The sequence below is a fragment of the Patagioenas fasciata genome, chromosome 1 (assembly GCF_037038585.1).
Source record: "Patagioenas fasciata isolate bPatFas1 chromosome 1, bPatFas1.hap1, whole genome shotgun sequence".
Taxonomy (NCBI): domain Eukaryota; kingdom Metazoa; phylum Chordata; class Aves; order Columbiformes; family Columbidae; genus Patagioenas; species Patagioenas fasciata.
The window spans coordinates 151,085,717-151,099,238 of record NC_092520.1 but is presented as its reverse complement, the minus strand read 5'-3'; the positions used below and the strand labels follow the sequence as shown (position 1 = coordinate 151,099,238).

At 42.0% G+C, this 13,522-nt stretch overlaps 1 protein-coding gene across 34 annotated transcripts in view; it reads right to left on the bottom strand.

Annotated features, from left to right (window-relative positions):
* CACNA1C (calcium voltage-gated channel subunit alpha1 C) overlaps positions 1–13,522 on the bottom strand; it is a 488,413-nt gene that overhangs the window by 83,226 nt on the left and 391,665 nt on the right. For 22 of the 34 annotated variants that reach the window (XM_071817770.1, XM_071817650.1, XM_071817697.1 and 19 more), the window contains exons 19-21: positions 8,178–8,310; positions 6,335–6,464; positions 2,630–2,689 (exon numbers count right to left, since the gene is read on the bottom strand). In XM_071817770.1, coding sequence (XP_071673871.1) covers positions 2,630–2,689; positions 6,335–6,464; positions 8,178–8,310 — 323 coding nt within the window. Of the gene's footprint in view, positions 1–2,433; positions 2,494–2,629; positions 2,690–6,334; positions 6,465–8,177; positions 8,311–13,522 lie in introns of all 34 variants that reach the window. The other 12 variants (XM_071817666.1, XM_071817753.1, XM_071817701.1 and 9 more) reach the window with 2 other exon arrangements.

The window sequence follows — 13,522 nt, the reverse complement described above, 5'->3', positions numbered from 1 at the left end:
AGAATGTGACTTAAGGAGTCTGGCATGGTTAAAGAGGATGAGGTGATGGGGATATTTGTACCACCTACCTTAGACTCAGTGAGCAATCTAATGTAGCTGCTTTGGAGAAACCCCATCCCCACAGCTGCTAATGGTCCTCCATTACCTGGATTAGGAACATAGGCTTCTAAAGTTGGTCCTCTGGATTTTGTCTAAGTTAGATGTCTGAAGTATTATAACTTGAAGCAGACACCATGAGATTGTTCATCAGTTACGAGCTCTAGCCAGACTCCCAGCTGAGAAGTGTAAACTAGAAATTCAAACTGGAGTTTTCCAATTCCTGCAAATAGCTCAGGATGGTGTGCCTGCTAGTGATTTCCAGCCATGCCTACTTGTGACGACTTTATTCAGAGGAGGGGGGAAGGGCACATGGTATTTCAGATTATTTTTTTCACCAAACATCCATGACATCAGGGAACTGACTATTAATCAGTCGGACAGAACTTAGAAGGGGAGGAAGTATAAACTCTGGTCTTGGGTTAGAATTTATACTTATAGACACATTCAGTTGGGGAAGAAGGGAGGGGTTCTTGCCATAACAAAGGTGGTAAAGATACCCTTTACTGGTTAGATTTTGTATGGCAGTCTTGAAAGAAAGGAGACACCATTGAAATCAGGAGGGGAAGCTCCGCTGAGTTTAAATTCCATACAAACTGTTGTTCTCTCAAGCCTGTTGAGAGATTTTGTTATCTTGGAAGAGACTCTCAAAGAGTGTATAATCTATGTCTGCATCCCAACTGGGACATTGAATAAGCATTCAGGATGCCCATTAAAAAACCTTGGTGGTCACCTTGCTAACATTTGCCAGACTCCACCATGGCAGTGTGAGGCTTGCAGGTGTTATCAGCAACACAAGGGCAGGTGATGCTTGTTTCTCTACAGCCTTGAACATTTTTTTTTTTTTCTTATAATTTACACTAACTTTGCTGTTGTGCAAAACATTGTGCTCAATGCAAGGCAGTGGAGAAACGCACCGAGAAATGAAGCAACTCCTGAGGTAGGAACTGACAGGATAAGAACAGAAGAATTTCTTAAACATTTGTAGTCCTTGGACTCCTCTCCCACTTGAACTCAGAGAATATCCAGGCGTGTTGACGTAAGTCCACTGAAGTTAACAGGAGGACATCTGGAAGGCTCAGGTACTATGCAGTTCCTGATATAAACAGCAATAGGCCAATTGGTTGGGTTGGGTTCTGCTTCCACTGAAGTCATTAGGAGCATTACCATTTGCTTCAGTGGGAGCAGAATTAGTAATCGTAAGTTCAAACATGTGCCTTGAACCGTGGTTTAATTTGTAAATGTTGCTGTTGAGATGTTTTCCTTTTTTGACAGGCTTCTTTGATCAGCCATTTCATATGTGCATGTTCAGATTTATTGTGTAAACACAGATGCACATTGACACAAGCATAATATGTACAACTCTTTGGAGAACGTTATGTCTTCAGTGATTTTAAGTCATATCGAAAAGCATGTTTCTCTACAAAAATGTGCAGGGGTCACCCTGCTTGCCAGCCTTCAGTATGGATACTGTTATTAGGGTCTTGAGCTGCAAGATTTGAGCAACTCTAAGGTACTGCCTGCCAGCACTTAAAACTGGTTTGCTGAGAAAAAAAATCAAGCTGCCAAGTGAACCTAGCATTTAGAAAGCCAGAACTTAGCTCAATTACTGTTATTTAAATTATTAGCCTACCAATTTGGGAAAATTAGAGTTAAGAACAAGGCAGCCTATTTTTATTTTCTTCCGAGCTAAACCATTCTCCTGCACATTTCCCTTTGTATAGAGCATGTTCCTTGGAAAAGGAAAACCAGGTTTCAAACAGGCAATGCAACAATATTTATTCACAGCTACAGTCATCGGTGTGTCAGTGATTTATATTCGTGGTTACCTCTCCACACCTAAAAAGTGAGCTCCTGCACTGTGTTCCCTGCTTCTTACTTGACTGTGCATCCTATAACCTGACAGAAGGCATTGGCTGAAGTCTGGTCTGGCCTCATGACTTGTGCAGAAAAGATATTTGCTCTTTGGGTGTTAACATGTGTAAGAGGAAGTGTATGTGCTCATGATTCCTTGCACAGCAAACAAATCCCGTTTCTGAAATTTATAGGGTGATGGCCTTTTTCTTGGTCCCCTCTTGTTTTTTCCAATAAGATCATCCTTTCATTGTGATTCCCTAGAAAGCACTGTTTGATATAGGTCCTGAATTACAAGTTTGAATATCAGAATTTCACAGAAGACTCTGTAAGCAACTACCAAAACAATAAAATCAAAAGATAAAACAATCCTTTGTGTAGAAATAATAATGGGGTTAAAAAAAAAAGAACACAAAAGAAAAGAAAAAGAGAGAGAGAAAGAAAGAAAGAGAAGAAAACGAGTGCATTGCTCAGATTGGTTACCTTAAGAATAATTTCTAATGTAAAGATACTAGTGAAGACATAGTCTGCATTGCCTAGGATCTGAAAAATAAGCACAATCGGGTTAGTGGTACTGAGTGTGACCCAGGAACAAACAGGCGTGTGTGTTAGCAACAGATAGTGGCAGAAAACTAGTAAGCTTTTGAACAGGTAATGGTAGAGAAGATGGGCACTTTACCTTCAGAGCAATTTCAATGGTGAAAATGACAGTAAAAACTATATCAAAATAAAAAAGAATCTGTAAAAACAAAAGGGAATAGGAGCGGGGAGGGTAGATCAGTGACTGATCACTTGAACGGGAAAATCACAGTTCAAAATCAAATACATATGCCTTTTAACAAGGGAACAAGGAGGACTATATAGGAAATGGTTTTGTAACAATGTCCTGTTGAATGCAGTGAAGGTCCTGGCACAGAGGACAAGCAGCACATTACATGTTTTCTGAGTTACAATCCCATGAGGGCACTAGAGGCAAAATAACTTTTTGGTTGTTGCTGTGTGATTTTTTTTTTCTTTCTTTTTTTTTTTTAATCTGATAAAGAACAGACAATTCCAGGGTTTTCCCAAATAGGCTTTCAAACTGAGAATATAAGGACGCCTGATCTCTCAGTGGAAAACATGAGATTCCTTCTTATTAACTTCCATTCAGGCTTGTTCTGTGCCTCTCACAAAGGAAGAAAAGCAAACTGCAAATTCATGCTCTAGCTATTTTTTTTTCCTCTATCCTGATTTGCCCTGGATTAGGATGAATAACAAAGACTCTGCCAATTGAACAGAATCCCAGCACTTGTATTGCAAGCATAATTTGGTTGTGTGCTAAAGGTGCCCAACTTAGATCTTGCATCTTTCTACTGGCATCCTGGATAACAGGCAAGCTGAAACACTCATAATTCCCATAAACTTAGACCTGGTGATGGGGGTGCTGGTGGCATGCATAGCAGACCACAAAAAGTGGCCCTAGAGTGTCACAAAAGGCAACAGCAACTCTGGAAGTGTAAAGTGATTTCCAAAGTAACAGCATCAAGGACAGAAACATCTTTCACTGCCGATCAATTGATGTCCCGCAAAAGCAAATGGGAACTTTCTCATTGACTAATGGGACCAGAATTGAAGTCTTTGTTTCCAACATATTCCAATATCTCAAGCATTTTTAACATTACCTACACTACAAATGGTGAAAATCAGAAGTATCATGCCCTTGGATTACTGTTTTTTTAGCTTAACCAAGTTCTAAAGTGGAAGGCCAATATGTGGTAGCTATGCAAAACAGATCATGGGTGAAATTTAAACCTTAATTGCTAAAATGCTAATAAACATACAGCAGTTAAGTCCCCTGTTCCATCTCACAAGTGTTTATTGTATCTCAATGCCCATACTCTAACTCAGATTTATAGGTGGCTAGATACCTGTAGCTTGGTATGCTATAGGCAGTGAGGTAGCTACTGCAAACCACAGGGTTATTTTAGATTGCATTATTTAAGCATGATTCAAATCTAAACTAATTTGCAAACACCAAGTATCAAATGGGAGGATGTATCACTTAGTGCTACTGTGTAATTTAAAATTCTTTAGGTCACTGCTCAATTTTTGACCCCAAGTTGTTTTCACGTCAAGACTGTCTTGGGGTCTATTAATTTTCGCAACTTCGAGAATTAAAAAATGGCAATTTCAATGATGGACAGATCTCAGTTTCATCCCATACTAATTTACACATATTATAACTGAAAATGTCCCCTCGCATTGCTGCCTTGTAGGTCTGCACATTGGGTTATCATAACAATTGAATATTTTTATAATCAATAGGCCAGATTCATGGGTACTCTCAAGCTGCTTTGCCTGATTCCACCAACATAAAGCAGCCATAAACTTGATTAAAGTGGATGATTAAGCTGTACCTGCAGCTGCTTTACATCACCAGAGCACTGCAAAGCAGCTAGAGCATAGTGGTGAATGTGGCCCCAAAGCTGCAGCTAGTAAAACGGTCCCTTATAAATGAAATCACCCGTAATGAAAATGGTCATCACTCCTCCTGTGCAGGCAGTATTATTTATCTGCAGGCTTATTTATTATTAACTAAATATGAATTTAGTCTACAATATACTAAAAGGAACTAACGCCTTGCCAAGATGCAAACAGGAGAATACTGCAAGAACATAAAGCCTTAGGATTTACTTAGACTTTGAAGGCTGTTTGATCAGACTGCGGAGGTACTTCCAAAAACTTGCTGCCTTAGCCCTGTGTGACATAAGAAAGATGCAGCCACTAGCCCACCCTGGGACAGAAGCAGTGTCTAAGACTCCTTGCTAAGCCCTTGCTGGAGGAGGTTCTCTCTTTTCCTGTTTTCTTGCTCTGCAACAGTTTGTGTCAACAGCAGCACTAGTCCACATGAGTCCTTGTGCACAGGTTAATGCCCGATTGTGTTGTCCGAGCGTGAAGGCAGAGGCAGTTAGTTTGCTTTTTTCCCTCCTAGGCCTCTATGTGGGCACAGGGCAGGACACAATCTTATTGTTCTACTGTCAAAGTGCAAAGGCAGCCCATATTTGCAACCTAAACATCTTGTCAGTGTCCCCTGGTATGACACATTTTAAACATCTGGACCTGCAAAAATTGAACACAGATTTTCATGCAACATCAGTGGCTTCAATACACAAGACAACACTTTGCCCCAAGCCTTCAGCTCTATTATCCAGGACAACCAGCTTTGATTACTTTTTTCCCTGATTCAAATCTCTCTGCTACAGATTCTGTGGCATGTCAGAAGCCCGTATGCCAGCTGACATGCTATAGTGCTAACACATATTGACATACATTTATCCCTATGTGGTGAGCATACTCAGCCATGCACAAATGGGTCATTGGTGACACAGGTTTTACTGTATTATTTAGTACCCTCCTTCAGGATGAAATGCAAAGCAGCTATGAGATAAGCTCAGAAATAAACCCCTATTAACACCTCCTCTGCATGCACATGTATGTTTAAATGTATGCCCAGGACAGGACATTTCAGGGAGGTAAAACACTGAGCATTAAATAAGGGTTTCATTATTAAACAACAACAAAATTTCCTACTCTTTAAGCCTAGCAAGCTCTCCCAGCATAAAGTTACCAGAATTTCACTGCACACAGTAGAGATCAGAAGTCTCACATACGGCTGCAGACTCTTCTGACTTCCGCAACGACCCCAGAATAATAGAAACAACCACTGGCATAGCTAAGGGAGTACTAAACGTTTCAAAAAGCTAATAAGAACCGTCAGGAAATATGGTAAGAATGTATCTGTGTGCTGAATGCCTTCCTCTCCTTCCCCTAGGCTGATGAGGAGAGGAGCACAGTGTGTTTTCTGAGGATTATCCCAAATTTCATGAGAGTTTTGCAGCTTGCATTCAAATAGTCTGATTCTAACCTTGCTGACACCAATTTCCCCCAAACTGACGGCAGCAAACTCAAGAATGTTACTCCTGATTTACACCAGTGCAAACAAAGTGAAATCAGGCCCTGGGCTTTTTAGTTCAAAAGAGAGCACGTGGCAGGAGAGCAAGTGTTCCAAAGGGAACCTGTAAATCCCCCAAATTAGAATTATCTGTATCCCAATCAATGTTTTGACAGGCCATTTCTAATGCCTTAATCCCAGGTAACAATAATTTTGCTTCAGCCTCCTGTCATTCTTTCCCCTACACACGCTTCTGAAATGAACTAGAGGCCAAATTCTGCACTGACTCATGTTCCCTGCAAAACCCAGTGATTTCACACGCAGCCTACAAAAGGCACAGATCTGGGGAGACAGTCACTCCCAAAACCTCTGATGCAGTCTTTTCTGCCCTTCCTGGCTTCAACTCATGACCTGTTTGTATCACACTTTCAATACACAGGATGGGAAGCATACTTGGTTCCTAAAGGAGAGGTGTCGGACGGGGTCCTCAGCTGCCAGGGAGATGCTGCTGAGCAAGATGAAAAATAGGATCAGGTTGGTGAAAATGTTATCGTTAACGATTCGATGGCAGTGGACACGAAACCTGCAAGAGAGAGGAGAGGCACAACTTTATCTCTCAGAGAACAGCAAGGCCTGGGAAACAGTTCCCCCTCCTCTTTTGCCAGCAGGACTGGCCCTGGAGGATTGCTCCACAGAGCAGCTCCTGTCCACCCCAGCAGCTGGGAGAACGATGGCCCAGGCAGCCATGCTTGGCCCTCCTGGGTGCTGGGCGGCCCTGGCTCTCCACCTCACGTAGTGACACAGTGATGGGCGGCCTGCAGGACTCACGCTCCGTGCATTTGAATGGAGACCAGTCACTCCCTCTTGACAGAGCCTTTTGTGATTTAGACATGGTCTGAAACCTGCCAATCCAAAATTATATCCCTTGCTTTCATTCACAGAACCATTCCCCATTCATTTAGGGGAAAAGCAGCAGAAACAGGCTTTGGGGTGGCCAGTGTCTTTCTGAGCTGTGGCTGGAGCATCACTGAACAGGAGCTATGGGGGATTTACCTTATTAACAAGGCACAGACCTGGCCAAATGGATATAGGGCAGACGGGTGTTTGCAAAGGGCTTCTGGGAGCACATCACACCATGTAAGGTGTGCTTAGTGGGAAACTAGCAGGTAAAGAAGTAGCAGTCTCCCATCAAAGAGCAGTATGCTTACTGGAGACCATTTTACCTTCTGTATGTTGGTATCAGGATGCGAGGAGTTAAACCTCATAACAGTCCTATGCATAATTCTAGAGGCACTTCATTAATCTATTTAGCTCTACTTTTGGCTGTAAAGCCTCCAAGTTCCTATTATAGCAATTTTACAGATGATTGCAGAGGTTAATTTACTTCTTCAACAAGTGACAGTGGGTGGGTGGCAAAGCTGGCATTAGAGTCCATGAGTCCCAATCATCAGCAGTCCCTCCCTCCTGCACATCTCCAAGGAGGAGTGGCACAAGCCCTGCTGTGGAAACACCGGCTCTGAATTCAATTGTGCTTTTACAGCCCTGCCTTACTTTGGGACTGTGCTGGGAGGCCAAGTCCTCAAGGGAGATGCCTGGCTACATGGAATTGCACAGACCACTGGGCTGTGAGGTCATTTCTGCACCCTTGGAAAGATATATTCCCCTCTGTGTCACAGCTCAGCCCTCCAGTCACAGTACTGGTCTCACACATCTGTGTTGGAAAGACAGGTGAGGCAATGTGAAGCCACAGCTTTCCCTCAGGAGCCTGAGGGAAGAGTGTGAGAGGAGAATGATTCTTTTCAGTCTCCTCTCAGAGCTATGGGCTCTTAACCTCCTTTTCCATTCTCCTGTATGCTTGTTCTTGATGCGTAGGAATGAGCAGAGACACATAAACTCCCTACTGGGGGTGGATTTTGAGCAGCCATTAGGACAGGAAGCTCCTACCTCATCTGTGACTGATTGCATGATGACTTGCTTGTAATTTGGACCTGACCATGTTGGGTAATTCCAGTTACTGACTTGCTTCCAAGTCCCTTAATTCCAAAACTTTAATGACTTGTGTCTTCAATCAGGCTTGCAGGTGCAATGAGCTCCCATTGAATATTGTCAGGGTTCTCCCTACAGTTGTGCTTTTGTGAGGATTGCGTGCCAGGGCCTTTGAAGCAGAGGCTGGTCAAGAGGGTCTCTGGTATGAACTGCTGGAAGAGAACTCTGCACCACATAACCTTTGGGGCCCAATGTGAAAGGGATACCTGCTGTCCACCTCCTTGTTCCAGCTAAGCAGTCTCTTAAATACCTGTTATTAGGACTGAAGATGAAAAAAGCGCTAGCATCAGGCATAGGCACAGCCTTTTCCTTGAGGTGCAGCTCAGACATCGGGCGAGGCCGAGGGCCGACAGGCATCTCGGGTTCTTCCTCATCTTCCTCTGCTGCAAAGAAGCATTTTTGTATTTTAATGCAAAATACAACCCACTCTTGAGTGCTGGGGCATTTGTCCCCGTCATAACTAGAGCTAAAAATTAAGAATCAGTGAAATAGTATGATGAAAGCTTGAGGTTCCTTGTCCACTTCCTTTCTTCAAGACAGCATCCACTGCCCTGGCAGATACTGGTCTAGTCTCTACATAAAACCACTAATGCTGGTAAACCCACAATATCCTCACAACAGTCTTTTCAGATGTTTCACACTCCTGGAAAAAAAAGCTTCTTCTAATGACCGACTAAAATCTTTCTTGCTGTTGTCTAAAGCCATTATCTCTTTTCTTATTTTCCATGGGCACAGAAAATAGAGAATTCCCTTCCTCTTTCAGAAGGCTTTTACATACTTCATGACCATCATTATATCTCTGCTAAATTTTCTGGTTCCTAGAGCAAAACAACAGTCTTTCCATGTAGTCACTGGCCATTTGAGATTGTCTGGCTGAATGCATGTATACCACAAAGCAACTGCGGGGCATTGGCACTTTGACTACACCAACCAGAAATTCTTAACATTGTCCCTTTCCATCCTTCTGTGGGGGGAAAATTGAAAGGGCAGGAACAAGGCTGAAACTCTCAAACCTGATGCCTATGGAGCAGATCTCCAGGCACTGAGCACCCCCAAGGGAAAAACCACAGAGGCATGGGCTAAGTGGTACGTGAAAGAGAACCTTCCACCTTTGGGGATTTCTTCTACCTTCTGAAGTCAGAAGGTAGATGTACATGATGTGTACATGACGAGATACAATTTTTCTATTTTAAAGATCCCAATCTTCTCACTTAATCATCGAGACAGGAAAAAATATTTTAAGAAGGGAGAATGACAATTTAGATGCAACTGATTCATTTTCCAGCCAATGCAAAGGAGGAAACTGTAGTTAAAAGGTTTATCTTGAATCCATAAAGTGAGATAAATTCCAGTATGAGCCTGTTCCTTTAGGGTCAGGTACTGTACTTGATCTAGTAATGGACACATCAGAAAGAACAGATGAATCAGCAGAGATCTTAATCTAGATGTCGGAAACAGGAGAAAACTGGCCTTTTCAATGCGTGACACTATTGCGTGCAAATAGGAGTCTTTCTTTACACTTCTGGTAGCAAGAGTTCAGCTCAAATATTCTTGACAGATTTGGGGATAAATGTTTGAGCTAGTATACAGAGTTTTTACTTTTTAAGCCAATCTATTTTTTAACAGCTCAATTTTTTGTTGTAATACATTAATACTTTATAATACTCTTTCTACAGGTTGTATCAAAGAAGCATTCTTTCAGAAGTATTTTTTTGTATGGTACTTGTAAAATTGGTGTTAATGTTAACACTCATATTTATACAATATTACTATACTTTGCACTTGCACTTTTTATCTGTAGATTTTGGAAAGGGCTGACAATGACCGAAGTAAGAAAATTACTTTTCTTCTTTAACAGTCCAAAATACCAATGCCCATGATCACATACAATACTTGAGAGCCCTTTCTTAAAAAAAAAACTAGCATTCTGAGTCCCTGTTCTGTGCCTTCACTATTAGATCATTCTTTTACTTGGAGGAATGCTTAAAAAAACACTTTCAAAAGGGTATGGAACAACACCTCAGGAAAATGGGGTCTTAGCAGAAGGATCAGTACCATAAACAATATTGATTCTCTCCTCTTTTTCTTGTGTCTGCCATACAGTAAGAAATATATTAATGATTCTGGCAACCACATGTACCTTCAGAATGGAAAACATGTCCAGTTCCCTAGCACTAGAAAAAAAAAAGTTCTAAATATTTTTTGTTTAAAGTAGGGTCTAGGGCACGTAAGTAAGGAAACAGTGAAGCCCAAATATGAAAAGAATAACATGATTGCAGCCTCAGCTTATGTCACTACCTAAGCTATCTACCTGCATATAGGAACCATATGTTGCACAGTTGCCAGCTTCCATAGAAGCAAAGGCCAACATGGTGTTCACATATGGGGTGAGCAGTACATCGATTGCAATCCAATACTTGTTCTTTGACTGTTTTCTGTACCTAAGGTATATTTGTGTTTAAAGTCACCCTTTTAGTCAAGCGTGCCACAAAATCCTAAAGAAATATGACTCAGAGCTGCCAAGTTTGCCTCTAAGTTTCAACTCTCCTAAAGTTCAAGGAAATTCAAATCTGGGACTGTCATCTTGAATTATACTTCATTAGAATGGTGATGTCCTTTGGTTGAGAAGCTATAAGCACACACAGGCTACAGTGCAGCATCAGTGAAACATTTGATTATGAGTTTTTTTTTTTCTTTACTGTACAAAGACCAGAACTCTTGTTAAAGGACATTGCTTTGCTTCAAGCTTCCATGAATCATCTCAAGCTTTACCTTCATCTGACGTTCTGAATTCTTTGTCCGTTTCTGTACTAGACTGCAAGACTAGCTCCCTGTCTTCCTATAATAAACATATCATCCTAATAATCCTTCTAGTGTACACAAATCTCTGGAAGAACTACTCCCTGCCTCCAACAAAGGGAATAGGTGATCTGATGAGCTACAAGTACACAGACTATTCTGGGAGCTAAGAGCAACGCTGTGTAGCAAATAGAGTCGGAAGTGGTTATTGAGAAAACTGGCTGAGACAGAGGAAACAAATAGGATATTGAGCAAGGTAGGTCAAAAGAATAAAGGGAAAACAAATGAAGTAACCATTTCAAATTGTTTCTGAACACTGGTTTAGGGTAAAGGGTGTTTTCAGAGGATGGAATGGTACAGAGTCATCGAGAGGGCACAGGCATCAACAGCTGAAATCATAAACAGAAAACAGGTATAACCAGCTGACTGTGTCTAAGAAGCAATAGGGTGCTTCACTCAAAGCACAGCTGAAATGGATCCACGTGCAAGTGGGCAAGAAAAGGTGTGTTCCCAGATGGGCCATAAATGTCTGCATGCCATCTCCTGTGCCACAGCCAGACTGATCAGCAATCAGCAGAAGGATTCTGGACTGGTCAGTTGGCCACAAGGGAATTGGACAGGGTATATGTGTGGAGATTTGGAAATTCTTCTTTGCTAATGCCAGGGAAAGCCCTGGAGCCTTGTTCCCCAAACTGAATACACACGGCAGATCACAGTATCACAGTATGTTTGGGACTGGAAGGGACCTCGAAAGATCATCCAGTCCAATCCCCCTGCTGGAGCAGGAACGCCTAGGTGAGGTCGCACAGGAATGTGTCCAGGCGGGTTTTGAATGTCTCCGGGGAAGGAGACTCCACAACCTTCCTGGGCAGCCTGTTCCAGTGCTCTGTCACCCTCACTGAGAAGAAGTTTCTTCTCAAATTTAAGTGGAACCTCTTGTGTTCCAGCTTGATCCCATTACTCCCTGTCCTATCATTGTTTGCCACTGAGAAGAGCCTGGCTCCATTCTCATGGCACTCACCCTTTATATATTTATAAACATTAATAAGGTCACCCCTCAGTCTCCTCTTCTCCAAACTAAAAAGACCCAGCTCCCTCAGCCTTTCTTCATAAGGGAGGTGTTCCACTCCTTTAATCACCTTTGATTAATCATCTTAATCATCTACGCTGGACCCTCTCCAGCAGTTCCCTGTCCTTCTTGAACTGAGGGGCACAGAACTAGACACAATATTTCAGATGGGGTCTCACCATGGCGGAATAGAGGGGAAGGAGGACCTCTCTCGATCTACTGACCACCCCCCTTGTAATACACCCGAGGATGCCATTAGCCTTCCTGGCCACAAGGGCACAGTGCTGGCTCATGGTCATCCTTTTGTCCACCAGGACCCCCAGGTCTCTTTCCCCTACACTGCTCTCTAATATGTAATTTCCCAACCTATAATGGAACCTGGGGTTGTTCCTGCCCAGATGAGGACTCTACACTTTCCCTTGTTAAATTTCATCAGGTTATTCCCCGCCTAACTCTCCAGCCTGTCCATATCACATCAGCAACGAGAGAGCCTTGGTGTTTCTGAGGTTTATACGGCAGAATGGAATAGATGACTATGGCAAATCCAAACTAACAAGGGATTTACAAAACTTGACTGTATCCGAGCCTTGTGGTTGACTTCCATGAACTTTGGGGTCAGGTAATTTTGTGAGCTGTTAGAGACAAGCTTCACTATACACAAAGAACTGATAAACAATTCAGGGAAAAGTCCTGTTTAGAAATGGCAAATAATCAAGATATAGTCCCTTTACATTTCAGATACTTTAGGAGACAGGAGAAAACCTGACTATCCATTCAGATTTTAGGTTCTATTCAAAAGTATGCAAAAACAGGGATTGTCACCCCAAGGGAGGAGTTAAAAGTGTTTTTACTTAATTTTCCACACTCCGATCCTATGCACAGCTGCAGATAAAGTGTCCATGATACTAATTGTAGACGCAGTTTTTGTCATAAAGTTCACATGCTGGACTATTTATAAGCTGTCCACAGAATGTAACTAAAACAAAATTCTATTGTCAGTAGGCTTAAATTTGATATACAGGTGACTGTACCTTCAAAAAAATGTAATGGTCTGCAAATCAAGCCAGCTGAGAAGCAGAAACAGGACTGTATCAAGCTGTTTTAGTTTGTGCTTCTGACTAAAGGCTCCCACAAACCCCTTAGCAACTGGGGATGTGTGTCCAGTAAGTGCCTGTGCCTACAGAGGTTCTGGAAAGATTAAAGATGGAGTGATGTGCTCGAGGCAATGTTAAAGCAGTATTGAGTGGTGTTGGAACCACACACTATTCCTGATAAATGGGCTATAAATACGGATGAATACAAGTAGAGCAAATGAGGGGATTTTTATACTGAAAAGCAAATGCAATGAACAGTTTTCCTTTTTGCTTGTCTGAAATCCTTGTTCACCTATTTAAAACGAACTGTTAAGTCTTTTTTTTTTAACCTATTACACCAATCTACTGTCAAACATTTATTAAGAATCACGGAATAGACGAGAATGTATTTTATTACAGCCTGTTACAGAATTGTAGAAAAGTGGAAGGGCAGAGCAGGAAAGGATCACAAAAGGCCCTCTGGTTCATGCCTCTCCTAAGCCTTTTCTGGCAGATGTTTTTCTGACCTGTTCTTAACAACATTCAGTGACGCTGGGCTTCCACAACCACCTTTGTGATCTTTTCTAGCCTTACCATTGGAAAATGCTCCTCTGGTGTGAATGTTAAATCTGTTACTTCTTCATAATGAAAATA